This window comes from Molothrus aeneus, chromosome 3, assembly GCF_037042795.1.
Source record: "Molothrus aeneus isolate 106 chromosome 3, BPBGC_Maene_1.0, whole genome shotgun sequence".
Classification (NCBI taxonomy): Eukaryota; Metazoa; Chordata; class Aves; order Passeriformes; family Icteridae; genus Molothrus; species Molothrus aeneus.
In genome coordinates this window covers 8,226,343-8,253,962 of record NC_089648.1, presented here as the reverse complement: position 1 = coordinate 8,253,962, position 27,620 = coordinate 8,226,343, and the positions used below count along the sequence as shown (strand labels likewise).

Here is a 27,620-nt window from a genome sequence, read left to right as displayed (position 1 = left end):
CTGGACAGACCTCAGTGGGTCAGAAAAAGAATGTAATAGATAAAATCAACAACCTTGAGAACCAGAGCTGAGGAATCCCAACTTCTTCCTCGACCGCAGGGCTGGCAAAAAAGACTTTTTAATCCCTCAGGAGCCATCCCAACAACACAAAACCCGAGAGCAGGGGAGCCCCTGGGGTGCTGCAGGGCTCAGGATGGCACTCACCATACAGGAACTGGGAGCACTGCGTGTAGCCCTCCTCCATCTCCTCGCACTTGTCCGCAGCCGTCTGCATGTCGCTGTAGGTCATGGCAAACACGGCTGCCCCCGACTCCACCAGGAACTTGCACACCTGCACGTTATTGCAGGATGCTGCACAGTGCAGAGGGGTCCTGCAAGGCAAGCACAGAAGGATGGCACTTCACTCTCAGTGCTCACAGAGCCCTGGGGGCAAACAGCACCCAAGCCTGCAGGTCCTGGGCAATCAGCCCTGCCCAGCACAGCACCTAACTCAGCACGGCAAGAGCAATCACTTTTCACAGGGAACAGGAGCTACTGAGAGCTGCTTGAGCCCTACAGCTAAGTTTCCATACAGATCTCTAGTCATTCTATCTTTCTGTAATCCATTAACATTTTAGGAACATTCATTAAGGCACTAAAAATTCAACAATTAATCAATATTGAGAACCCACTCAGAAATCTTCCTGACATCATGCCTCTTACAATCTAGATAATTACTTGGAGATTTGACTTCGTGACAAGTGCATGTAATTGTGATAACTCCTCAGGTTGAGGGAGTACAAGCATCTTTATTCAGTTTTAGGCCTCAAGCACTTCTGTTACAGGCAAAAATAACAGTAAAATCACTATCCCCTGCATCAGCCTTCCATAAATAATCTCCCTAGTTGTTTGTAAAAAAGATTTGTAACACATTATCAGCTGCAAGCTTGTTTGAAGGTTATGGTTTTCCCTTTTATTTTGGTTTCAAGTTGGCTGATTGGACAAAGAACTGGGGAGAGTTTGCAGGGCTAGATACTGCCCAGAGCATGAGTAAGTTATAAGTTATCTCACAGAGAGTATTGGGAATTTCAGCACAGGGCTCATTATGAGCTGTCTTCAACATCTCAAAGAAACAGAGCAATTTCCTGACAACTGTGTCCACCCCTACAATGGTTTTTTCATGCAGGAAATATTGCTTTAATTTACCATCTGCACAGTCCCATATGATGCCCCACAAAGAACTGCTGTTGCTCTGCTTTGGAAAGAAACTCATGCAAGGGACATTGTGAGGGACCTGCAGCAGCTCCCAAGTCCTGACTCTAGTGGAGAACATCCATAAGGAGGCACTTAATGAAAGTCTCACCATCCATCACTGTCTGCAGCATTCACGTTCACCCCAAACTGCACCAGGAACTTCACGATTTCCGTGTGCCCGGCACACACAGCGTTGTGCAGAGCAGTAATTCCTTCATCATTGGGCATGCTAGGATCTTCCACCTGGCCAGCCAGAAAGGAACAATCACATTCAGGTGAAACTCTTTGGAATAAACATCTCTTCTCATACAAAAATCACTTGTATTATTGTGAAATATGAATTTGTGATGTATTTCTAGGTAGGACATGAGCAAGAAGACTACATTCACTACCAACTTTGCACCAAGATTCATATTTAAGCTTGCAGTCTCCCTTTAGCAGTGTGGTTCAGAGAAACAGGATCTTGATAACTTACTAAAAGTATTTTCAATAAATTTCTGATCTCTGTTTATTTAACTGTGAGCAAAGTTCACATGGATTTTGCCTACCAAATTATCTGATAACATGCCAGACAGGGAATGAAACACTACATAAAAAATGAGAAAAAGGTGTCCTGCAAATTTATAGTCTTGATGCTAAAAACACACTGTGGATTTAACACACTTAAAATCAGCTTCCAAGTATAATCACTTAGAACCTGTTAGGATTTAATCTCAAGAACAGATTTAGGTTCTGCACTAGTCCAGAAAAGCTATGACTTCCCAGTTTCAACCAGGATTGAAATTCCTTGTCTTACAAATTAGCATTTGTACCTCATAAATTATTCTCTGCACAAGGTCAAACTCCCCCTCCAAAGATGAATCCAGAAGCAATGCCAAGGGATTGAATTTCACTCTCATTCCATGGCCAATCCTTTCGGAGCCAGTCTTACGCAAGTTCGTCCTCTTCCCCTGTGAAAAGGTGACACAAGTTACAGGCACTTTTTTCCTGGCAAGATGATGAATGCAAAAGTGCTTATTTGGGAATGACAGCAGAAATGATCAACTAGAAAAGTGTTTAATAGGAAATTTATAGTGTTTTTTGCCAATCCCCAAACACGTTGTGAATATATTAGATTAAGCATGTTATGACAGATCTCTGCTTTTATCTCTGGACACGGTCATTATTCAACTCTCATACAGAAGTTACTTTGATCAAACACCAACACAGTAGTGAAACCACCAAAGATCAGGAAAAGATGCAAATTTTTTTGTGTTTTTTGGGACAATTTCACCATTAACTCTCATAGCTGTTAGACAAACCAAGCAGCACACTCCACAAAGTACACTAATGTAAGCGCTGATCTAAAGTTCCTAACATTTTCTGTAAGTACACCAGAGGTTAGCAGGAGCAAACAGCGATAGAAAATGGTTTTGGGAAAATACAGAACCAAGTGTAGAATTGCTTTAGATGCTCCCATTGATTCCCAAGTATTTCTATAGCTGAGTTTGTACCCACTGCTTTAGGGAACACACTCGCATTAGCTCAGCGCTCGCCCAGCTGCCTGGGCAGCAGCAATAAGACCATTCACGAGGCTATGTAAATTTCTGACAGATGTCCAGGCAAAGATGAATAGAACTGACTCATACTCTGCAAGAGCAGGCATGTGGAGATAAGATATTTAAGTAGAGATTCCCATGAAAATGCTCTTCTGCCTGTAGATTTGTATGTAATATCAAAAGTAGAGGCTTTTCCAAGAGTGGGCCTGGCAGAACAACCCACGGATTTAAATATGAAATCAAGAAGTTGGGCTGGTTTCTTCTCATCATTGCAGAAATACTACAAAACCAAGCAGAAGTGAGTTCTCACAATTCAGGAAATCCTACCACTCAAGTTTCCGTGTAAAAGGGAGCAAGAACAAAATCTTTAAAGCATGAAGACACAAAATGTCTACTCCATGCACAAATTACAAGGTTAAAAAGCACATTTAAATGTTTTAACTCCTCTGCATTGAAGTGACAGAGGAAAAAAACACTTTCATGTATCAGGTTATGAAAACTGTTATCAAAACTCTACTCTTGATAGGTTTTTAAAGAAAGTCTTTGAGAAATCGAAAACATTAAGCATTTTTGTTCTGCAACAGTTGAGATAACATCATACCCCACACAGATACAAACTTGCAAAATAAAATAGTCAAAATGCTGCCTCCTCCCAGCCCCAAGAGACTCCATTTTGATGCAACTTGAGAGTAGACTGATGGTAAATCAGATTACAAAGAAGTTCAGGAAACATTCAGAAGAAGAAGTACAAACAGCTGATATCTACAAATGAGTTTTTTAGATAAAAACTAAAGAAGTCTGTTCCTACATATTTTTCAAGAAAGGCACTGTCAGATAAACAAATGCAATCCAGGATTAAGAAAATTAGTCCCCAGCTCATGCTAGCAATAGTGGGAAATGCTTGTGAAATCTGCATCCATACTTAAAGGAAAAAAAAAATCAGCTTTAATTTTTCTTAAAAAGGAAGTAAAATCTGGGTGTAGCCAGACTCTAGAAGGAAGGATTCGTTACAGCTCTGTGGAGTTTTATTATTTGTGTATTCCATTTGAAATTTTTTATTATGTCATTAATTCTAGGGACAAGAGAGACTTTTCATTACTGTCTGGAGATAAGAGCATCACACAAATAGAACAGATACCAACAGAGAGACTTCTAGACTGTGTGACTGTTCTCCCACATCTGCCTGAGCTCTACAACACAATGCACAGGGTTTATGGCAGCACGAGATGATTTATTGACAGGGCACCCCCATTGTAAACTAATACTTACAGGAGGCAAGGAAAACTGTCCAGTAACTTCAGGAGGTCTCATATTGAATGAGTCCTCTCCCAAACTCTCTGGTTCCCCTGATGGATAGGGAGGTGGTGGGTATGGAGGATACTCTTCCATGTACACCTCCAGTGGCAGTGGAGCTTCTAGGTTTGGCTCTTCTGGTTTGGGCTGAGTGAGTTCATCGCTGTCTGACACAGCTTCAGGTACAGGGTCCAAAGGTACAGGGGGAAGAGCAGCTTCACTCTGCTCTGCTCCTGTGCTTTCTGGCTCCTCAGCAATAGCTGCTTCTGGCATGGAAGCAGCCGTTTCCTTTTCTGCCTCCGTGCTTAGATAAGGATTTGGGATCTCCACTGGGCTTTCAGGACTGGCAGCCGATGCCGTCTGCTTGGAGGGGTGCGAGGGAGCTGAGATAGTCTCCATTGCAGCCAGAGTGGTCCTCTGATAGAGCAGCTTCTGGATGTTGGGGCCATTGGGCCCCTCAGGCTCAGTGATGGAGCTGCGTTTCTTCAGCGGCCGGGGCGCGTTGGACAGCTTCTTGCGCAGCGCCTCCAGGTCGGCGTCGCTCTGGTTGCGGTAGGGGTTGGACAGGAAGGGCAGCAGTTTGGTGGGGCTCAGGGGCCGGGGGATCCTCTCTGGTTCATGGTTCTCATGGGCAGAGGCTGCAGTTTCCATCTCGGGCTCTGGGCTGCCTGGCTTGCCCTGGAGGTTGGAGTAGACGTTGTCCGTCTGCGGCAGCTGGTTCTGCACGCCGGCTCCTGCCATCACGGGCTTGCCGTACACTGTGGAGCAGGTCAGAGAGGGGTCAGGGGAAACAAGTTGGGTATTTGATACAACAACAAATACTCAAGAGAACAATACTCAATAAATGTTCAAGAGAACAACAACAAAGAAAGGTAAATCAGGTTGTGTATTCTTTCTGTAGAGCAAAAAAGCAGAATACAAAAAACTGAACTGAATCGATCCGGTAAGCAGATCTACCATTAGTTGTATCGCAAACCCAAGACACAAATTCTGCACTTCTTGTTAACACTATTACACAGCATGGAAGATCCACCCAAGATTCTTACACTGCCCTCACCCTCTTACATTGCCCTCACCCGCTTAACTCCCCTGAAGAACATCTTCATACCCAAAGACCAGGTGGAAAGAACATCCATCTGAGGTTTATCAGACAGAAGAGAGGGAGAGAGCCACGTGCTTACCACTTGGGAAGTGTGGTCCTCTGGTCTGTGCCCTTGTCAAAGCACTCTGCACTGCCTGCTGGAAGTTCTTCCCAGGAGTCTGCTGCTGGGTGTACATGCTGTAAATGGAACTGGCAGCCACAGTCTGAGGCTTTCGAAATGGTGGCAGCGAAGTCTCTTTGGATGGCTGAGGAGTAAAAGGTCTCACAGCTGCTGCTGGGGGACTCTCCTGTTTGGAGGAAGGAAGAATTTGATCCTGGCTAGAGGAAGAACCTGCAGGAGGTACTGAAATTCTTTGCTGTATCTGCTGAGAAGGATGAGAAGGCTGCTGTGCCACTGGTTTTTGCTTGTTCCCCACAGCTGCAATAGCCAAAGGCAACTTCTGCAGGTTTCCATCCAGCTTCGTATCAGCAGGTTGAAGGTGACTGGCTTGACCAAAGTAAGGCAAGTTTATCTGTTTTGGTTTAGTGGGGACAGGTGGTGGCACCTTGGTTACATTTTTATTGGTTGTCTGAAAGAGAAGAAAATTCATTAAGATAAAACAGTAAAACATGATTTAGGAGTTCTGCTATGAAGGACCAAAGAGCCTCAAAGTATGACACAGTATCTTATGTCTACTACTGCTGTAATAAGGTTTACAACATTTATGTTGTAATAAGGTTTACAACAGGAAGAAACTGCTTGAAACATTTTGTCATCACTGATGTTTTTAAATAATTTGAACCTATTCTCTTTAATTCTTCTGTAACAGCTATGTCTAAAACAAGAGCAATGACAGGGCACAGTAATTTCTCTACAGATATCAGACACTCAGTGGGCAAGAGGCTGCTCTCCAACAAAGCACCTGTCATCCCCAGTTGTAGGCTAGTGTACCTCTACCTGATCAAACTCTGTCCTCATGCCAAAATTGAGGTAGCAAGTTTTATTGCTGTCAAACATCTGAAGGACACTATTGCATTAAAGAGTGAAAAAAGTACTTAAGATGATTTTGAAAAAAAAAACCACAAACATGCAAATGCCTCCTTGTATCTTTGGGGGGAAAATACACACTTGTACAAGTAATACAGAGATAGATTCCCACCACAGTGACTGCAGAGAATTATTTGGGGTTATCAATTGTCATTAAAAGCCTATGAGGGTTTTTTTCTCAGAAGCAGTCTTTTAAAAGCTGACCTCACTACTTCTAATGTGGCTGGCAGAAAGCTCTGAGAAGAGCTGTGGGTAAGGCCTGGCAGATGGGAAGCAGCAGCCAGGGCTCCCTGCATACCTGTGCCTCCCTCAGGAGATCCTCGCTGCTCTGGTTCTTCCTCAGCGTGCCCAGCCCAGCAGACTGCTCCACAGAGTCAAACATGGAGAATGGACGCACTTTCTTCTCTCTGTCTCGTAAAAGAGCTTCTCCTTCAGCTGCTGTTGAAGAGAGAGGAGACAACTTTCAAAAGGGATGGCACAATTGTAGGGGTGAGAGTCTTGCTGTGTCGCCGCATTTCCCTTCGCAGAGAAATGCAAGGCACAACTTCCCAAAGATATTTCTAGGATTCACATTCATTTACTGCTCTTGTGTTTTGGAACAAGTGGAATGCATTAAAGAAGGTTATTTACCTGAAGGAATTTGCTTGATTGGATTCTGGTGTGTTTTGATTCACTGATCAATTGAATTCATGTGTCAGCTGACAGTCATGAGATTCTGTGTAGTTGAGTGCTTGGCAGATTCAGTGTAATACAGTGTAATATAATATAGAATAATATAGTATAATAAAGTAATTAATTAGCCTTCTGATAAGATGGACTCCTCCTCATTATTTCTCCCCATCATCAGGGCTGTCCTGCTTTCCTATACTGCTGTGTGCAATATTTACCACAGAGTGTATGCAGGGGGTACTTTTTGCATCCTATCTCTGCACTATAGGCCCCTGGGCCTGTCAAATGCTGTATTATGCAAATTCAACAGGGGGATGTAAGAAGGAACTAGGACCTTCTCCACCACCTGATGCAAGTTGTGGGTTTGGTTTCTTTCTTCTTAAAAACCCTGCAACACCATAGTAAAGCGCGGGATTCACACTCTCACTGAGAGAAGCAGAGAAAAGAATGATCAAAACAATTCTTCTCTCATTCACTGCTCCTGTGCTGTGCCAAAGCAGAATGCAGTATGGAGATTGTTTACCCAGAGTGATGGTGTTTTGTTTCCTTAGCCTATCAGGGCCAAGCACGTGTGCAGACTGTCAGTCAGCAGACAGTCACAAGATTCTGGGCAGTTGAGTGCTTATGCAGATTCAGTTTAGATGTAATGTAATATAGTGTAATATAATATAGAATAATATAGAATAATAAAGTAATTAATTAGCCTTCTGATACTATGGAGTCCTCCTCATCATTTCTCCCTGTCATGGGAGTCACCCTGTGATTCCTATAGCAAAGCAATGGCAATGTTCTTTGGTATTTCTGTTGTGCTTTCAAATGAATTCTCAGTTATTTACTGAAGCATTTAGAAGAGAGGTATCATCAACTAGATTCTCCAAATTTTAAGATTAGCCAAGCACACAAGAACATACCTTGTCCTTCATTTGTCACAATTCCTTTTCCTGAAGTCGAGGCTGATCCTTGATTAATATGATTGTCTGTACTTGAACTACTCCAGTCAGGAGCAGATGGGGAAGGTTTTGCATTGGGGACCACAGAACCTAGGAGAGATTAAGTGGGACAGATTAAGCTAGAATAGTAGTTTTTATTGACTTATTACAATATTACAGTAGTTTTTTTCAGGTCTAGCCAATGTAAAAGTATCATACAGAGGCTAACAGCTATAAAACCTCTCATTAGAGATTTTCATTTGTTTCAAAAAGAGAATGCAAATGAAGTTCAAGAACAACTACCAAAAGCAGTAGCAAAACTCTTTGTTACAGCACACATCTGCATTTAAAGCATTCAAAAAAGAAACTTCTCTAGATTGGCTTATTTCCAGTTAGTAGGAAACTCTCCTTGAGTATCTGTGCTAAAAATGATACAATGTTAAGTATAAAAAAGATATATTGTGCAAAGAAAAACATGATGCTTGAAAGCATAGACAGACTCTTCCAGGGATAGCCAAAAAAGGAGAAAATTCATCTGTGTGTTTAATGTGCATATAGGGCCTGCATTAAAGATCTATGATCTTTACATTCACTGGAGTTGAGATCTGCAAAAACCACTAAGAAAATGCTTGCAGTCTCCATAATTCACCAAATTCTCTCTATTAAATTCTAAATAACCTAAGTAATGGTAAATTTAAACAATAATAATAAGCAGCAGCAGAAAATTTCATTTTGACAAACTACCAAAAACTCTCTTTAGGAAAGCAGTCCTTTTGTCCAAATGCTAAAAAATAAGAGGTTCAAATAGCTAACCACCATGCATTCCTCTAGCAAAAATTCAAATTTGTGTGGTCTAGAGCTTAAATTCCACTCCAAAAGTTTTAGGATGAGCAACCAAATAAAAAGAAACAATCCTCCATTCTCCAATGCAGCAAGAGACATTTGGAACTGCTTTTGTGCAATGTTCACTGCAGTATCTGCCAGAATTGGAGATGGAAGAAGGGAGATAGAAAATAAACAGAACTATTCTGCAAGCTCAGTCTCCATTTCTTGCTTCAGTGTTTCACTTCTCTCCCAAGTGAAAAGGGAATCTTCTCCCAGAACAGCACAGAAGAGATATTTACAACTCTCTAAAAGTTTCCTGAGACTTCTCTTACTGAACTGAACTGTCTCTCAGAGGAGAAAGCCACAGAGAGAAGCCAACAAATCTCCATTAACTCTCCAAGGAGGAGAGGCCAAACCTCACTCTCCAGCAAGTCAGTAACATCACTGCTATTTCTGTGCTACAAGCAATCAGCTCCTTTGTGAAATTTGTCACGTTGGTTAATCCTTTACAGGTGTCATTTCCAAAATGCACAATCAGAAAACTTGGCACTGCCAGTTTTTAAATCCAGGCACCAGGTATGTACTAGAAGTGCCTCTAGAAACACAAACACACACTGTTGGATGGTTCTTAGGAGAACTTTAAAATACATAATTATAGAAAATAATAGAAATTATAGAAAAGTCCTCCTCTAGTCCATGCTATGTAACAACTCAAAGCGCTCACTGATAGATTCACTTCATTTTTAACATTGAATCGTAGAACCTCAGTGCTTATAAAATATATTCACTGGTACAGAAAACATGGCAAGTAGCAATACTGGCATCTCAAATAACACTTTGCTTTCCAAAAGACAAAGCATCAAAACAGAGCTGTGAGGTAAGGAAACAAAACATGTCTGGACAAAAAAATATTAATTGTAAGCTATTACCTGCGGGAGCTTTAGCTTGTGAACTGTTCCCAGCTCTCATATTGGGCAGTGTTTGTGTTTTCAGTGGCCCATCAGGTACCTGCAGAGCTTGTGTCCCATCTGAAAATGCTGGCTTCACCAAGAGCTCAGGTCTGGAAGCAATACGTGGCATAGTAGAGGACTGGATATAAGGACCTACTGCTGCCACTCGGCTTGGAGCAGAAGCCACTGGCTGTGGTAAATTCCCATCTGAAGAAACCTTGGGAGGAAAAAAAAAGAAAGAAGAAAATATAAAGAATTTTATTCTGCAGTATCCATTCACAGAGTTTAAAAAATAAGTAGGAAAGAATAGAACAAGTAGCAAATGATACTCCAATATCAAAAGTGCTTTTTTGAAACAGCTCTGAGAATTATAAAGCTGAGGTAGTAATAGCAAAAAAATAATCTAAAATAGAATTCCACAACAACATAAGACTTCTTGTCTGTAAAGAGTAAGTAGGTTAACACTAATGTACCACGAAAAGCACTTTAATAATACAGGACTTCCAGTACATATGGCTAAAGACAACAAGTCTAGCATCCCCACAGCCTTCCCCCCAAGCAAGTCTTTACTTCAGGCTGTACAGACCAGACACAGAATTAATGTTTTAGTTATGAAATAGCCCCCACTTACTGGCACATTCTCTTTCTGTTGCAGAGCTGCCTTTTTCTTCCAGAGCCGCTCGCGCAGCTCATTAACACGCTTGTCCATGACTGCCACCTCCAAGTTGCGCTTGTTCAAACACTCCCTCTGTTGCTGCAGCTTGGCATTCTGCTCCTGGTTCAGTTTGTTCCTCAACTGAATAAATTCACAAAGCAGTGGGGGAGGAGGGGAAAACAACCAAAATAAAAACAAATTCACTTTCAGGATTGAGGACAGGAAACGGTTGGAAAGAGAAAAGCCTTCTAAAAAGTCAAGTCATGTTTTCCCTCTGGAGAAAACTTTGGTTGGACTCCAAATCTTGCAGAAAGGAAAGGTACAGACAGTGTGTGCTCCTTCCCCTCTTCACCTTAAACCCAGCACAACTATCCAGCATGCAGGCTGTCACACACAGCCCTGGCAGGAACAGGAGCAACGGGATTTCTTTCCAACAAGGTAAGAAACAACCCAACCAACTTTGAGCCCAGAAGAGCTGAGGGTCCCAGGCTGGCCCCCCATTACCTGCAGCTCCTTGTAGAGGCGGTCGAGCTCAGCTACAGCCGACTGGTTGTCATGGTAACCATCAATCCTGCCGTTCTTCAGCATCTCCAGTTGCCTGGTGAGCTCCTCCACTTTGGACACGGCCAGCACCAGCTCGCGCTGCTTTTGCTGGAACAGGCTGTTCATCTGTTCAATCTCCTCCACTGCAAAGAAGGGCAGAGCACAATAGCTGCCCTGAGAAACAGCCCAGCGTGGGCTGCTTCCAAGGCAGCACTTAAGGAGGCAGAGCAGGGCTGCTCAGCCAAAGCCACTGCCCTGTCACACCAGCTCTTCCTCTGAGCTCTGGCAAATGCAGGCTCACTAGAATGGTTATGGAAATTTGGTCTACTTAGAGAGAGCACTGACAGGGAGGGAAAGAGAGCTTTTTTTTTTTAAACTTTCCTAAGTATTGAAATAAACAAAACCACTATGCCAGACTGAATTCATCTGGAGAAACCTAAATTCACTGAATGCTGAATTCAGCAGGCAGATACTCACTAAACCACAAGGCATATTTATGATACTTGGAACTCTGAATTTAGGTCATAAGAACTCAGTGACAAAACAGCCAAGCTGTCACATTAAACAAAGACTTCAGAGAGCTTTTTCGGGTCTATTACAAACATCTGTCATCAGCTGCTCCCACTGCTGAAACTGTTCTATTGTAGAATGAAGTTTAAGAAATCACTAAGAATTCGAGCAAGTACCAAAATCAGACCTGCTGGGGATGGTGCAGGAAAACAGATTCACATGCTGCAAGACCTTTGATTATTCTACCATCCTTCCAAGCCTTAAAACATGCATTTCTTTTGTGCAACAGAACCCAAGCAGAAAAGGGATTCTCCAACAGCAAAACACTTTTGCTTTCTCTGTCAGCCAAAATGCTTCCTACTAAAACAACATTCATGTTTTCAGTTGAGCCAGGCTGGAAATAACAAGTTCTGCACCATAGAGAGCATGAAAAGGTAGGCAGAAGAATAAATATTTATTTCTGACTTAATGTTGTATCAACATGCTGAACTATAAGCACCCAACCAGTACTATAGCAAGTGAGACCCTGGTCAGATTCATATAACTAAAAAGCAAATATGCAGCTAATTTGGTCATTAGTTACCTCTTGCATAGAAGGTAACTTGGGTACCAGGCTAAGCTTTGTTAAAGCCAAGAAAACAACACTCTAAATGTGTAGGGTATTGACGTCAAGGATGGAAAAAGTTACGGTGGTGCACAAAGGTATTCAAGTAAGGAAGAAAAGTAGACTGTAATTAAAGAGCAGACATGCTAGGCTCAAAATACAGGGTGCTCTTACAGGATGTTTTAAAATATAGTAAGAAAATATATTTTGTTCTAGGTCAGCCATGAGTTCTCTTGGTAAATACAACATGTGAAATTGTTAAGATTACCATCTCCTGGAATGCTGTAAATAACTCCTCTGAATCACTGAAATCACCAGAAATTTTTGACTTCTAAGAACTGCATTTTGTGAAAAATCCCAGGCTACATTCCCTAAGCAGCAACTCACCTAATTTCCCATTGCTGAGTCTTTTTTGTTCCACATGACCTTTCAATGCTCTCACTTTCTTAAGCTTGGCTTCTTGATTCTCAGCAATTTCCTTTAATCTCTTCAGTTTTTCCTGTTCAGCAGCTTGCTGCTGCTGTCGCTGATCTTGCTGCTTCAGGAATTTCAGGCGCTGCTCCTGCAGTCAAGACAAAGATTCTGAAGTCTAAGAAAAATTGAAGCATTCATGTTCCAAGACATTTATAATTTGTTTTAATCAGTCCTCAGCTCTGGAGCTACACTTCTTCCTCTCCACCTTGTCCATGCTGTTTGTACTGTACATATCTCTATCATATTTCATTATATCACATATATCATTATATCACATTATATCATTATATCACATTATATCATTATATCACATTATATCACATTTTAAACAACTAAGTCATGCTGGAGAATATTAGACATTCTTTATGTAGAAGGTATTCCATAAATTACTGGTAATTTCCAGTACTATTTTGTACCTTTTACTAGTTCTGCTAAAACCTCCTTGAGATGGAGGATGGCTGCACACCAAACCTCTGATAATGATCAGATAGCAGATCATTATCTCCTGATAATGATCACCACACATCAAGACACTGGAAAACCTTTACAGTGAACTGGCCTTCATTTGAACAACAGATATCACCTTAGTGGAGAGGATCTTTTAGCATTTAGAGAGTAAAATAACGTGTTATCAGTTTCTACATACATATGTCTAGTTTAGACTTAGAAGATACCATGAGACCACTAGATCATCTACAAAAAATTCCTTTAAATCACTGGCCATTATGCATGGCTTCCAGCTCTGGAGATCACAGGTGCTCCAGGGGAGTAGAACTAGTGAGACTTTCTCAAGCACTCACTAAAATCCAAGACTACCACTGCTTACTAACATTAGAAATCCACACTTCCTCCAAGAAAACCAAACCCACAAAAGAAAGAAAAAAATCACCAGTCAGATTTAGAAAACAGGGATTCTTGTGCACTTGGAATAAAAAAGGCAGAGCAAAAAAGTGAGCCTGCCTTTTGGAGAAAACCAGGACCAGGCTCAGTGTATGCACTACTTTAGAGTCACTCCCACGCAGGAAAATGTCACAAAAAAAAAAAAAAAAGAGATTACAGCTCGTGTCTAAAAAGAAAGGGTATTTTTCCTCCCTCAGAATCTATTTTTAATATTGCATCTGATTTCAGAAGGCAGGAAAGAGGCAATGGAAAGTCACTCTAAAGAGGCACCTAGGAAAGCAAGTTTGTTCCAGGCAGGCACTGAAATGAAAAAACCTACCAATGGGACACCCACAAGGCTACTCTTCTTCAAACCCACCCAATGGGTAGCTATCCAGACTCAAACTCATGTTTTTATTTTTAAAATCATTTACAGCAAAAATAGTGTTCCTATTTCTTGTGACTACAACAGTGTTATTTATAAGACATGGGTGTATTGCCATCACCTGTGAGTGAAACAGAAGCTGTGGAAGTTTAGGCCCCTCACATATAAACACATTTCAGCTGGAGCTGAGAAGAGGGCAAAATTATTTGGCCAAGCAAACAAGGCAGTGTGGATATTAATTGTGCTGCTACATTTCAGGTGAAACTTCTCATCACTTGGTTGATTGACCAATTTCCTGCATCATAGTTGCACCTGTTCTTACCACAAGCAGAAAAAGCTTTATTGGCTATTTTGACAGGCCATAATATCACTTAGCATGTGCTCAGAATTATTAGAAAGCCATGGCTTGAAGAATTTCCCTGAGATACAATTATTGAGGGCCAAGGGAACTGAGCAAGGTACTAAACATACAGACACAGAGAACTGATCTCAAAGGGAGGGGGAGAGAGGGTGTGTGACACAGGAAAAGTACTCAGAGCAGATGTCCAGAGCAGCCTTCTTCCCCAGCAAAGCACATTCTGAAATCCATGGAACACCCACCCAGACAGATGAGCCCTCTTCAAGACAGGCTCACATTTCACAATTCCCTGCCAAAAGCAGCATTTTCTGTTACATTTTCAAGAGTAATGTGTACCAACAACACTCAAACAAAACATGAGCTCTGTGCCACCCCATTCTGCAGATGCATTCAGAGTATTTTTTCCCCTACACAATTCAGGAGCACCCTGTGTGCTTCCATTAGCTTTTCTGTTATTGCTCTGCAAGCATTTTATAAATCACAGTCCTAGGTTATTTTATCACATACAAGATATCTCTTCCAGCCAGCTGTCCCAGAAAAACAGGCACACTGAACTCTTATCAGGAGAAGGCAAGATAGCATGACAGGACAGCAGAGACAAAAGCATTGTTCAGTGATCAAACTGGTGAATTGCTGGTCACCACATGGAGCACAAACAGAGCTGACAGAGCCAGCAGGATGAATGACAATACATTAATGTTATGTGCCCTATCCTTTCAGTAAGCTAAATGGTCACTTCTATCACTGGCATTATTTGTATGTTTTACAACTGGATATTTGCATACATTGACTTTCAAATTTAAAAACAGGCAGCCAAAGAAAAGAAGCCCTCTGTTTAGAGGGGGTGAAAAAAAACCCCAATCCTCCCTCCACTTCAGATGACTCCTACTACCTTTGTTTCTGGCTGTAAACAATCTAATCCCAAACTCACCTTGTTAGCCAGCATTTGTTGTTGAGCCTCAATTTGTTGCTGTTGGCGTGATGCCATTTCCTGAAGTTCAGCCAGTGTCATATCCATCCTTGGGGCACTTACCTGTCAAAGAAAACCCAAAGCATGCTAAGTCTAGAATTTTTAATTTGGCTAGCACTTAATAGAGCTACTGGAGAAAAGGATGATAGAAGTCTTTCAAACAACAAACTCAACTGAATAGCCAATAAAATAATTGGAGAAACATAGTATCTTCTTATGGTAAAACAAATAATTGTAAGCTCATACACAGGTGTAGCCCAATCCAGCAACTCACAGAAAATGAAATCTTTTGGAACATTAATGTTTCTAGCAGCAAAATCCCAGCAGCATTTTCAAGAGGCATTTCAGACCCCTTTATAATTCAGCTCAGCATGAATCAGCTTTGACTGACTGAGCCCAGAATGCTCAGCATGTGGCAGCATGGATCTGTGCTTGTAGGTCTATCATTACAATTTGAAGCACTTCCATGTAATCTGAAGAAAATAGAAAGTTTAAACATGGCTGGGCAGGAGGGAAAACACCACTCTCAAAGACAGCACTGTTCTTGGTTGTCTGTTCAGATATTTCCTGAGTCTAGATTCAATCTTACATCCATAATATTATGGAAAAAGAGTGATAGACAATGGCTTCAATGCTGAAACAGTTACTGGTGTCAAGTTGAAGTCTAGAGTTAGGGATCTTTGACAAAACTGCAAGAGGAAAAAAACCCCAAACTGAAGTAATGAGAAAAGAATTCTGAAGAAAGGAGAGAAGAGGAAATATGGTGCATTTGTGGCTCTGAGATCACCTGTACAAGCACAGCTGGGGCAGCCCACAGATCTGGTGACATCCTGAAAACTGAAAGCCAGGATGGTGACTGCTAGAGGCTTTGTGTCTATTTTAGAGCAGCCATTACCAGCCTCTCATTTCTTTCCATGGTACTATTTGCACCTGTATCTCCAAAGAGTTTCCCTCCATTTTCACTATAATGGTAATTCTTCCAGAGGCCTGTGAGTGCTAAGTGTCACAATATGTTTGCTCAATGCCATTTTGCTTTTCCCAAGAGTTTATAAGGTTATTTCAAAAATTAGTCCCTTTGTCTGATTCAATTCTTTCCAAGGTGCCATGTCAGCACAGAACATGTCTCTCAAGGCCACATGAGACTCTAGCAGTGGCCATTTAGGCTGCTGAAGGGTGAGTGGGTCCTGCTGAGCACTTCTTGGCTCTCCAGTCAATGAATTAGTTCAGGGATGGGAATTACAGAGTCTCAGTTGATGTGATATTGCTGCCAGCGCACTGTCCTGGTAGCAATTGTCACTTGCTGGTCTTCAACTTGAAACAATCCCACAGTGAAGGGGCATTTTTGTGCCATGCAGGGTGGATAACTGATCATCTCTGTATTCACAGTAGCTACAGCTAAACCCCATCAGTACCCTTAGAATCCCTGAAGTACCCTCTCCTGAGGTAACTGAAGCCCAGGGTACCAGGGGCCTCTGGGCCAGTCACATGGGATGCTTTTGCCTTTTGTCCCCTGTCAAACTCCCCTCAGCCTCTATTACAGACAACACCTGGCATCCCCCAGTCACTCCCTGATGGGTTCTGCACTCCTGTGCCTTGATGGCATCAGTAACTCCCATCAGTTATCTACTACAGCTTTGTACTTGTGTGGCTCTGATGTGTCAGGCCATTGAATCCACACAGTCCAGTGTGCCCAGTCACCCTTTCCTCCTCCTGCCAAAGGCAAGGACCCTCTATTCCTGTCCCTGGTCAGAGTGTTCTGGCTGACCTTGGTGATTCCAGAGCAGAAGTCCCCTCACCATGGTTAGATGAGGTGATTTCAGCCCTTTTATGTCTGAAACATAAACAACCAGTTGTGGCAGTACCAGTTGTGGGTTTCTCTGGGTCTGGATTGAAGGCACCTGAGATGGTATTTCATGTTCTGATTCAGGTGTTTATTATTTCTTACCAGTAAAACAGTCTCATAACCATGAGTTCAGCAGCTTTTCATTAGAAGGCACAAAATGGCCAACAATCTCTTGTTACAAGGTCTTTTAAGACTAAACTATCCAATTAAGAACTGACACCTAGATTATTTTCCCTTTTACCCCAATAACCAATCCCAAAGAGCTGCAATGTGGACTTTTCTGCCCAATTACAGAATGCCACCCAAACCTATAAAGAAGGAGCAAGAAGAAGCATGAAGAAGCAGCCCAGGACAACATCCTGTCCCCTCCATCCACAATATACTAAAAATCCCCAAAACTGAATTTCTCACCAAGTGATACACCTACACTGCTCTCTATAATCTATTTCACACTTTTGTGGATTCCAGTCTCTCTTGAAGTCTGGGAAACTCTCCATGAGTGAGGGTCAAAGTCAGTGCTCCCCTGGGAGTCAGGGCACCCCAGTGCAGACAGAGAAATATTCCCAGTGTTCTGGGTTTCCACAGGAGATCACTGATTGCCTTCCTGTCTCTCTGTGGCAACTACACTGACAGCCTTCTTGGGTGACCCTTTCTGAACAGATCTCTTCCCTCTCAGTTCATGGCCTTCCAGCTTAGAGGGGGGCTCACCATCCCACTGCCTCCTGTCCTCTCCCTGCTCACACAGGAACAACCAGAGCTCCTTACATGGCCTGGTCTTGGGGCTTCCCTCCTCAGTGGGGCAGGAGAGGACCAATGTCTTGGGCTGCCCCTTAAATCTGGGGTGCTGGCTGTAGGCATGTGGAAGTACCCAGTTTCTTCTGCATGTCGAAGCCAGGAGGATGCCACCTCTACACCTGGTCTATCCAGCTGCAGGTAACACAGTACCACCCAGATGCTGGAATATGATGCAGGGGCACTTTGAACCACCTTCCTCCACATGGCCACTGTGTAAGGGACATCTTCTGGGTCTTTAGGGACACTGTCACTTTTAAGGTCAGTATAGATGACTTCCAGAACTGCTAGTTCTCTCAGGTACTGGATACCTTCATGCAGTGGTTCACTTTCCTTGGAATTTACAGGATCTTCCTCAAATGGATACCTTGCCCTCACAGTTGAGAGGAGCCATGTCCAGAAACTGCAAATTGCTGTTTTCCAATTCTTCTTTCCATTTCCTGATTTCTGGCAAGGGATCCCAGCTGTTGGGACTTCATGACCTTCCAAGTGCTGACTGTCAGCCCCACTACCCCAGCACTGAAGCAGCCAGGCAGAAATCTGCTCACGTGGCTGGCAGCTGTAATCTTTTCACAAGTCTTGAAGAAGTTGTGATGAGGTCAAGGACTGAGTAACTTTGTCTCCTGTTTGATTTGTCTCACTCCTTGCAATTTCTTTTTTGAAGGACTGGCTCCTTTAACTGACCCCTACCTCTCCCTAATTCTCCTTCTTCCTCCCTTTCCAACCAATGATAGAGCTGCAGCTTACTTTGTCCATTTCCATTTTTCCTTTTTCACTGCTGGGGCAATTATGGTGGTTTGAGTGCCTGTCTCAGCCATAGTGGCCTCAAACACAGTTCGGGTTCCTGCCACAACTACAGTGCTCTGAGCACTGGACTGTGGCTCACAGGCCAGGCCCCAGTACGGGCTGGGACACTGCTGGTTTGCACTGGGGTGGGCAAGGCACCCTTCTCTCAGCTGACATATCAGTTTGCCAGGATTGACTGATTACCTGTTCAGGTGTAAAGTCCCAGGCAATGGGAGGTGAAAACCACCCCAGGCACCTGCCCAAGTCCTTCCACACACCGTGCCACCCAGGAACTGGAAATGTCAGAGCACATCTCAATATCTCCTCACCTAAAGTTGGTTTTCTCTTACACCCACGTGACACTTGAATTCCACAAACCCCACAGGGTGCCAACAGTATTAGTTAATATTATTAATAGTATTAAACAGCTTATATATGGATGAGCAAAGACCATGGGAGCCTGCATTTTAAAAGCATTCACATCAATCTCAGGCAGGGAGAGGGAGGTGTATTCCCTCATCATCCCCACAAGACAACTCCCCCAGTGTAGCAAGGCCATCAGTGTGAGGGCAAAGCACAGAGCCATTGTTTATGGAAATATGTTCCCAAACTCAGAAAAAAAGATAAGCAGTGCAGCTGACAAACTCTGTGCCCCACACAGGAGCTTGATGCTTGGCAACTACTAAGTATTTATATGTATAAATATTAATACACACACATATATATAAACTGCCTTTGTCTCACCCCAGTTCAGGGACCAAAAGGGACTATAGCTGATTGACCTTGGCTGGATTCCAGGTGCCCACCAAGCTGCTCTACCACTCCCCTTCCCAGCAGGACAGGGCAGAGAGAATAAGCTGGAAAACAACTCCTAGCTGAGAAAAGGCAATTTACTAAAGTAAAGGCAAAAAAGTTTGTTAAAGCAAGCAAAGACAAAAACCAGTTTATTCTCTACCTATCAGAGAGCGATGTCCAGCCACTTCCCAGGAAGCAGGGCTTCAGCACAGGAAGCAGTTGCTCCAGGAGGCAAACTTTGGAAAATAACAAATGTTCCCCTGTTCCTCCTCCTTCCCTTGGCTTTTGTATCTCAGCTGACACCACATGCCAGGGAATATCCCTTTGGTCACTTTGGGTCAGCTGCTCTGGCTGTGTCCCCTCCCAGGACCCTGCCCACTGCCAGCCCCTTGATGTGGGGGGAACGTTGAGGCAGTGCTGATGCTGTGCCAGCCCTGCTCAGCAGTAGCCAAAACTCTGGAGTGTTATCAGCACCCTTCTGGCTGCCAAAGCAAAGCACAGCACTGGGAGGGAGGGCTGCTGTGGGAAAATGAACTCCAGCTCAGCCATTGCATCCAGCACTCACCCCATTCTCTATTCTTCGGTCTCCAGGCACTTTCACACCATTTCTTTTGAAGGCTGGATCTTGAGATCTTTGTCCAGTCCCTAGACAGAAACAGTCAAAGATGGTAAGGTAATGTAAGATTTTTCTTATCCTTTCAGACATAGCTTTCAGTACAAAAGGAGAATCAGAATAGTCATTATAGAGTAGAATCTGAACACTTGTTCTTATGTGTTTACTACCAAGATGAATTTAAGTGATGACACAACACATTTTCTGAAAAAATTCCTGTTTAATTTTATTTTAAAGTATAGTTCTGTTCAAAAATACAGACAAACGAAACCAGCTTAACCAAGAGTAGGCTATTCCAGTATTTATCCAGTGGGAAACAGGCAGTCAGCCCCCACTAAATGTGCATTATAGATGCACAGTTTAAAAGCACATTTTTTTTCTTCTTCCTGGCAGTCATTGTGTCAGTGAAGCTGCTGTTTAACTAGAACCCCACTTTATTCCCATCTAACCATGTGCAAATAGTACTCAGATGCCCAATACCAATCAATCTCATTGATTTCCCTGTAGAACATAAGTGTACTACAGGACAAAGCCATGCCTGTTACCTTCTGGTCCATCTGATTCCTATTTCAAGACCATGTTTCTGTGACACTAACTCAGAGTTCAAATACATTGCTTAGCAATGCTGTGGCCAATAAAATGACAATAATCCTAATATTACAAGCACCCTGAACTTGAAAAAATACATTTTGACAACTAAACTGCTCTGCAAGATCTTCAGCAGGTAGAAATGGCACAGCTTCAGCTTTTCATGCACTCATTCTATCACCAGTATGCATTTCAAATATTGAGATACAGTCAGACATCTAAAATATGCTGGGTACAATGTCACTTAACAAATTCAGTATTTCCAACACTGAGGAATATCACCAAGGACAAAAACAGAAAAGGGGGAGGAAGACGAATCTGGTAGATTGATTTAAAGGTAAAAGTGAAAGATTTTACTGAAGAGATGAATATGGGATACATAAAAAACCCCTGAAAATCTGAAAGTCATTTCCTTTACAGGAAATTTCAATTTACAACGAGAATTATATTCTCAGAGAACTTCAACAGACGGTTCATTTAATGCTATTCCTAAAACTAACACAAATGTGTAGGAGAAACTTTGAAGAGCTCTATCTTTGCCCAGTGGGCCAAGTTTATCACCCTGGTAAAGTATTATCCAGGTGAATAATGACCCAAATCACAGAGTGAATAATGACCCAAATCACTGGGCAACAGTTTGGTTTGCAGATGAGTGCAAAATTTATATTTATTTCTATATTTATTTTATTTCTATATTTATGAGAGGAGATCACCGCAGATTTCAAGATATTTTGCTGGAGAAAATATATTTAACACAGTATGCCCTTGGATGCTTTGGTGATAACCAGCTCTAGAAAACCTGCAGAAATTTCAATTGGGATTTACTACTCCCAGCTATAGCAAGAGAAGATGAAGCCTTTACAAAGACTAGCCAACAGTCAGACAAAAAAAATGCTGCAACACCTGCTGGCTATGAACATTAGTAAACAACACACACAAGCTGTTTCCTTAACCTTGAAGAATGGAAGGGAACTTGAAGAGATGAAGCAGCTGAGGTCAACACCTACCGGCTTCGCGGCAGGGCGAGCGTTCGTGGCGGAGGAAGAAGCGCACCTCGCTCCTCTGCATCCCAAACCTCTGCAGAACATCCAGCATCCGCTCGTTGTCGCCTATGGGGCGCTCTGGAAAGGTAAAAAAAAACCTTTAAGTGTGGCACAGTCATGTCTTCTGAAAAATCCCTTCGCCCAAGATTTTCTCCTGGGAAGCTGAGAAGCCTCAGAGAAAAGGAAAACAATAATTATCTCATTTGCTTCTCCTGTGTTGTGCTCACGTGTGGAGTGTTTGGAGATTGTTTCATTGGTTTCATGTGAGTTGTTTTGACTCAATGGCCAATCAGGGTCAAGCTGTGTCAGGGCTCTGGAAAGAGTCACGAGTTTTCTTTATTATTGTTTTAGCCTTCTGTAAGTTTCCTTTCTGTATTCTTGAGGTTTAGTATTCTTTAATACAATATAGTGTCATAAAATAATAAATTACCTTCTGAGAACATGGAGTCAGATTGTTCATTCTTTCCTTCGTCTTGGGGGCAACCCAAATACAGTAACAGTGAACTGCTCCATCCCACCATAGCTTGGGCCCACACCAAACCAAAAATGTCTGTCCATCTTTCACCTGAACACTGAGTGCACAGGTGCAGTGAGTGCACACAACACTTGCCCCCATCCAAGAGATTTCTACTTTTCTCTTAAGAAGCCCCTTGCTTCTGAAACTAAATAAACATCTCTGAACAGCAGCCCTGGAAAAGTCCACCTCTGAAGGGAAAAGCTGAGGCACAACCTGAGGGAAAACAAACAGGGAATTTAGAGCTTTCAGTTCTACTGTCCTCCTTTTGTATGTGAAAAATCACCTTACCCACTCACCAGCAGGAAATGTGCTGTTGTACCTTTCACTCCTCTTCTGTGGCACCTCAGACAAACTCATCCCTTAGTCACTCCCACCCCCTCCTCAAGGCACTGCTGCCACCATTCCTACAGGGACTCATTTACTTCCTAATTCCAATAGGACTGAAGAGAGATGCAAAGACAGACTCTCAGGGAAGAGGAATTCTTCTCCTAACGCTGGATGGCAGCCCTTGCATTCAAGCTCAGGCAGGAGCACTCAGCAGCCTGGAGAGGCTCCCTGGCAGTACCCAGCAGGCCTGATCCTCAGTGTGCCAGCACAGCTCCTGTCACTTCAAGTGTTCTCCCACAGCCTGTCAGACACAGATCCAGCTCATTGTTTCGGACAGCAAATTTCATGAACTTCACACGAGATGCATTTTGAAGGCCCTATTTCTGATAAACCTTGAAAAGATGAACTACTTTGGATTCACAGCTCAAAGTAAAAAAAGGATCAGACAGCGAAAAGTGAGCCCAGTAAGAACTTGCCATTTCCTTTCAAATAACTGTGATGAAAAAGTTACATGCACAAATTCCACTGAATTTCTTTTCCTGCTTTTTTCCCCAAGCTCAGGATTCAGTCATATAAGTAATTTTTAAGCCTTACTTGCTGCCTTTTGATAATAGAAAAACCCAGTGTGAATCTAAATCTATCACTACTTCTCCCTTTTGTATTACCATTCTTTAAAAATTTACATGTATCACAACCAGGCACTCACAGCCAGAATATAACTAGAATTGCTTATTGGCCTCTAAATCTTTACATAAAAGCAATTTCTTTTGTTATTCTAGACGTTTTACCATCAATTTTTCCACCTATTTGAAATGTGATGGCAACAGTGTGGTCAATATATCACAGTAGTGAATTTACATAACCAGGATACTGTCACAGTATCTTCTAACAGCATTGGGGCTCAGGGTCATGTTGGACCCATTTGTGCTGGATGCCAGACAAGCAGAAGATATTGTTCCTGGCCTAAGAAATAAGACAGGCAGACAAAGAATGAAATTAAATGCCACCATTTTTGCACCAGTTTCATTTTTCCTGACGTTGCTTTTGTTGGCAGTTTCTTTTCATTTTTTTAAGCAAGGGGAGGGGAAAGATAGAAAAAAGAAATCAGAGTAGTTCATTCATATTCAATAAAGTCTTTGAAAAAGTCACTGTCTTAATATGAAATCATCTTTTCAGCAGGAAAAATTGTTGGCGTTAAGTATAAATGTTTTCAGTTCCATTAGAAAAGGAGCTGCTAACATGTTTGCAGTATGTGAAAAGCTCTTTTCAACATAAAAGTGTTTCTTTAAATGAAAATGCTGCAGCTGTGCTCAAGCAATCTAGGAAGGAGAATTTCTGGAGTGACTGTCAAAAGAGATTAGCTTTACAGAATAAGCAAGTAGGTCACTGTTACAGAAAAAGCCGTCTCTTGGCGGTTACTTGTCTAGACAGCAAAAAACATTCCTCATCTGCTAAACCTTAATTCAAGGAAAAAAGGGGAAAAAAACACAACAACAACAACAAAAAAATCAACAGCATCACTGGCAGATTTTTGTCTTAAAGGCTATACAGCAGGCTTATGAGGCAGATTTCTAGCATCTCAGCAATACTTCAGCAGAAACTCTATAATCAAGGGAGATGCCCTTTACACAAGGATTCTGTCAATACCGCTCACTGGCTTCAAAGGAAGGTCAAAGAGATTTTCAAATACCAAACAAATGTACATCTGGAAAGCTCAAGAAGAATGGACAATCAGTTTTCTTTTTTTTTTTTCCTCCTATCTGTCTCACAGAGGAAAAAAAAAGGAGATCTTTATACATGCACTCCTTTTGGCCGCTTTCCACAGCAGGCAAGGTAACTGTCTAACAGAATTCTGATAATAATAGGAAGGTCAAGAAATTTTGCCTTGATATTCACCAAATTTCAAGCAAAACTAGGAGGACAGGGAGAGTAGTAAACTTGCCCCCTTCAGGGAGCAAAGTGCCTCAAGCACACTTGCAGCAATCTTTCAAAGTAGGCTTAAGAAGGTCTGACAACAGAAGCTAAAATTCCTGATCAAGTGTCAAAAAAAAGAAAGAAACAAGTGATGTAAGAAGGATGCCAATAATTGAAGTCTGAGAAGTCATTTTCCAACACAAATCTCGTGTTTTTACCCCTAGAGGTTAGCTGTCCTGCACCATGTTTGTTTTAAAGCAGTTGAATTTGTTCAGTGCAATATGCAAACAAAACAGAAATCGTGGCTAATCCTGGCAGAACAAGATGGAAAACTTTGCTGACATCGAAAATGAGATTAGCAAAAAGCTAAAAGTATTTCTCTCCCTCACTGCCTCCTCCCCTTGCCAAAAAAAAAATCCAAAATATACATGAAAACATCTTGCAAGTGCTTGTTGCTGGATGCTACACAGATGCTCAAGACATATTTTAACCAAAGCAACATGCATGAATGCAGTACTCAAATCTTTTAATGCTATTGAGATAACTGCATTTCTGTTAACAACTGGGAACTGTATTTGGAACTCCAGCAAGGCCAACTGCTGAGCCCTGCCCTTGGGTCACAACAACCCCAAAGATGCTACTGGCTGGGGGCAGAGGGGCTGGAAAGCTGCCCAGTGGAAAAGGACCTGGGGGTGCTGGCCAACAGCAGCTGAACATGAGCCAGGGTGTCCAAGCAGGCCACTGACATGCTGGCCTGTGTCAGCAACAATGAGGGCAGCAGGAGCAGGGCAGGGATTGTCCTCCTATGCTCAGCACTGCTGAGGCCACACCTTAAGGGTTGGGTCCAGTTCTGGGCCATCACTGCAAGAAGGACACGGAGGAGCTGGAGAGAGAAGGGCCATGGAGCTGAGGAAGGGGCTGGAGCATGAGTCTGATGAGGAGCAACTGAGGTTGTTCAGCCTGGAGGAAAGACTCAGGGGAGACCTTATCACTCTCTACACTTCCCTGAAAGGAGCTTGCAGCCAGGTGGGGGTTGGCCTCTTCTCCCAGGTAACAAGTGACACAAGAGGAAACGGCCTCAAACTGCACCAGGAGAGGTTAAGTTTGGACACCAGGAAGAATTTCTTCACTTGAAGGTTGGTTAAGCATTTGAACAGGCTTCCCAGGGAGGTGGTGGAGTCACCATCTCTGGAAATGTTCAGAAGACAACTGGACAATGTGCCATGGTCTAGTGGCACGGTGGTGTTTGGGCAAAGGCTGGGCTCAATGATCTTGTTAAAGTTTTCACTGTAAAAATGGACAAAATATTTTTTGTCTTAGGTATCTGTTCTTGTGTGTCTCATGACGTCTCTGCAAAGACTAATCTCAGAAAAAATTCTCTACTTCAGTTTATGTTTCTGTATCCAGATTATTGTCCTACACCTCCAGCCTCAGAAAGGCTGATAATTTGATGCTATAAATAAAACACCACATTTCAGCTTAACCAGAACATTGGGGCCCTAAGTACTGGCAGACTTCACTTGCCTCTTCCTGTAGGTCCTCTCCTTTGATTTCAGGACAATCTCACTGCCCTTTATAGCAAATGCTACATCACCACCTCAAAAGCCAAGCAAGAATCCAGGTTCAAGAAACATGAGAGGAGCTGCCCACTCTAGCACAGCCCCAACTTCAGTACCAACAGGAGAACCCTGTCCCTCACCACAACCACTTGTGCTCTTTAACAGGGTGTGGGCATTAAGGCTAACCATAAATTCAGTAGTTGTAGGTAAACCTTTCTTTTACTTCTCTTTCACTGTGGACTATTGGGTTGATTCAGACAAAGATGTACAATTAAAATACATTCCTAGAATATCTCTTTCCATGATGAATTGTTGATTTTATTTTATTATCATTGATGAAGCAAAGCTTCTTTATTTCTAAGGAGAAGAAAAAAAATTCTGCTCCATTTTTTAGACTTAGAAATATTAGAAACATCACATCTCTGTCAGAAGCAAGTAAATATCAAGAGACAACTCAGGTATCTCATAGCATTAAACAAACATCCATCTCACCAAAGACTTCTTTTAACAGATGTGAGCCTGAAATAACAGCAGAGGAAGACAGAAATATAAGCCCTTATCATCTGATTCTTTTATAATCTTGTTGAAGCATCTCAAAAAGGTTGGCTTAGACATAATTATTTGTCATTACTCAAAATCCTGCCAGGGATTCATCTATCTTATGCCTCTGGATGGCTCCCAGTATCCAATGAGTACCACGGAGACAGGAGATAGTCCAGTGCCCTTTCCCATTTAAGCCATGAGACATTAGTAATATTTTAAGTTTTATTTGTTCATATATTCTCCAGTTTCAATGGAGCACGGCAAGTTTGGGAGATCTGAATTCTCAAGATCAGAAGAACATAGAAAAAGAAAAAAAATTTACAATGAGCCACATGCACAAACCCCTTTTCCACAGGCTTGAAAAGATAGCCAGAAGTAGCTTCTCCATCCTCCCTGTCACCCACTTTCTTTAGAGCACTTCACACCAGGTAACTCCCACTTTTTCTGCTAACACACTCCTTCCCATCCAAACTCAATGCAATTGGTAACACTGAAGGTGTCGTCAGAAAAAGGAAGTTTTATTTTGCCACTGCAAGTGAAGATGGCTGTGGGATTAAAGAAATTCTTTTGAACTAGTCACAGAACTACCAATACTTAGTACCTCAAAACCCCCATAAAGGCTGCTGGGATCTCACTGTGAGGAGGAGGAAGAGAAAAATACTCTCTCACACCCCTCAGACTCATCTGAGTCACAGAAGGGCTGCACAGACAAAGAAACATCTGCATGTTCAAGCTCCCTTTTGCTTTTCACATATGAGCCTTCTTGCAGGTGGGTTATCACACAGCCAGCATGATGAAGAAACCAATGAAATGGCAATGCAGAAACTCCCTGGGATAAGATCACATCTGTCAGGTCTCCATGTGCCACCTTGGAGCAGAGAACACCCAGCAGTTCAGCAGCTGCCAGCCTGACCTACCTGAGCCACACCACACCTCAGCCAGGTGGCACTCAGTCTCCCCAGGCTCCTTGCACAGCTCCACCACATCCCTGCAGGTTGTCTCGGGGGTCACTGGCACCTCTGTGAAGTGCTGCTCGTTGTTACTGAGGTACACGGTCAGAAACATCTGCAAAGCAAACAGCACGTGGTTACTTTCCAGCACAAAGGCAGGCTGCACCTTGGAGTCCCAGCCTGCTGTTAAAAGCATTCTTTCCCACACAGATAACATCTTATCAACTACAGCGGGTACAATTTTCTAAACAACCCCGAATTTCTTTAAGGTATAAGCAAAAGAGACGCTGCAGAAGTAATCTCCTGCTCAACTAAATTACATTGCTGGAGGATTGTGGAGATTCTCAGTTCAGTCAAAGGGAATTCTCCCAGGCTTCAGGCCTGAGAAACTTAGAGAGGAAGAATG

General features: G+C 42.5%; 1 protein-coding gene across 1 annotated transcript in view; it reads right to left on the bottom strand.

The window, feature by feature from the left end:
- TP53BP2 (tumor protein p53 binding protein 2) overlaps window positions 1-27,311 on the bottom strand; it is a 35,587-nt gene extending 8,276 nt beyond the window's left edge. Inside the window, exons 1-15 of the mRNA XM_066546227.1 lie at window positions 27,182-27,311; window positions 21,369-21,482; window positions 19,726-19,805; window positions 14,906-15,007; window positions 12,266-12,440; window positions 10,726-10,907; window positions 10,198-10,362; window positions 9,546-9,783; window positions 7,774-7,902; window positions 6,492-6,631; window positions 5,246-5,735; window positions 4,041-4,822; window positions 2,046-2,183; window positions 1,343-1,476; window positions 205-371 (exon numbers count right to left, since the gene is read on the bottom strand). Coding sequence (XP_066402324.1) covers window positions 205-371; window positions 1,343-1,476; window positions 2,046-2,183; window positions 4,041-4,822; window positions 5,246-5,735; window positions 6,492-6,631; window positions 7,774-7,902; window positions 9,546-9,783; window positions 10,198-10,362; window positions 10,726-10,907; window positions 12,266-12,440; window positions 14,906-15,007; window positions 19,726-19,805; window positions 21,369-21,456 — 3,010 coding nt within the window. The 5' untranslated portion in view covers window positions 21,457-21,482; window positions 27,182-27,311. The remainder of the gene's footprint in view (window positions 1-204; window positions 372-1,342; window positions 1,477-2,045; window positions 2,184-4,040; window positions 4,823-5,245; window positions 5,736-6,491; window positions 6,632-7,773; window positions 7,903-9,545; window positions 9,784-10,197; window positions 10,363-10,725; window positions 10,908-12,265; window positions 12,441-14,905; window positions 15,008-19,725; window positions 19,806-21,368; window positions 21,483-27,181) is intronic.
- Window positions 27,312-27,620: the final 309 nt, after the last annotated feature.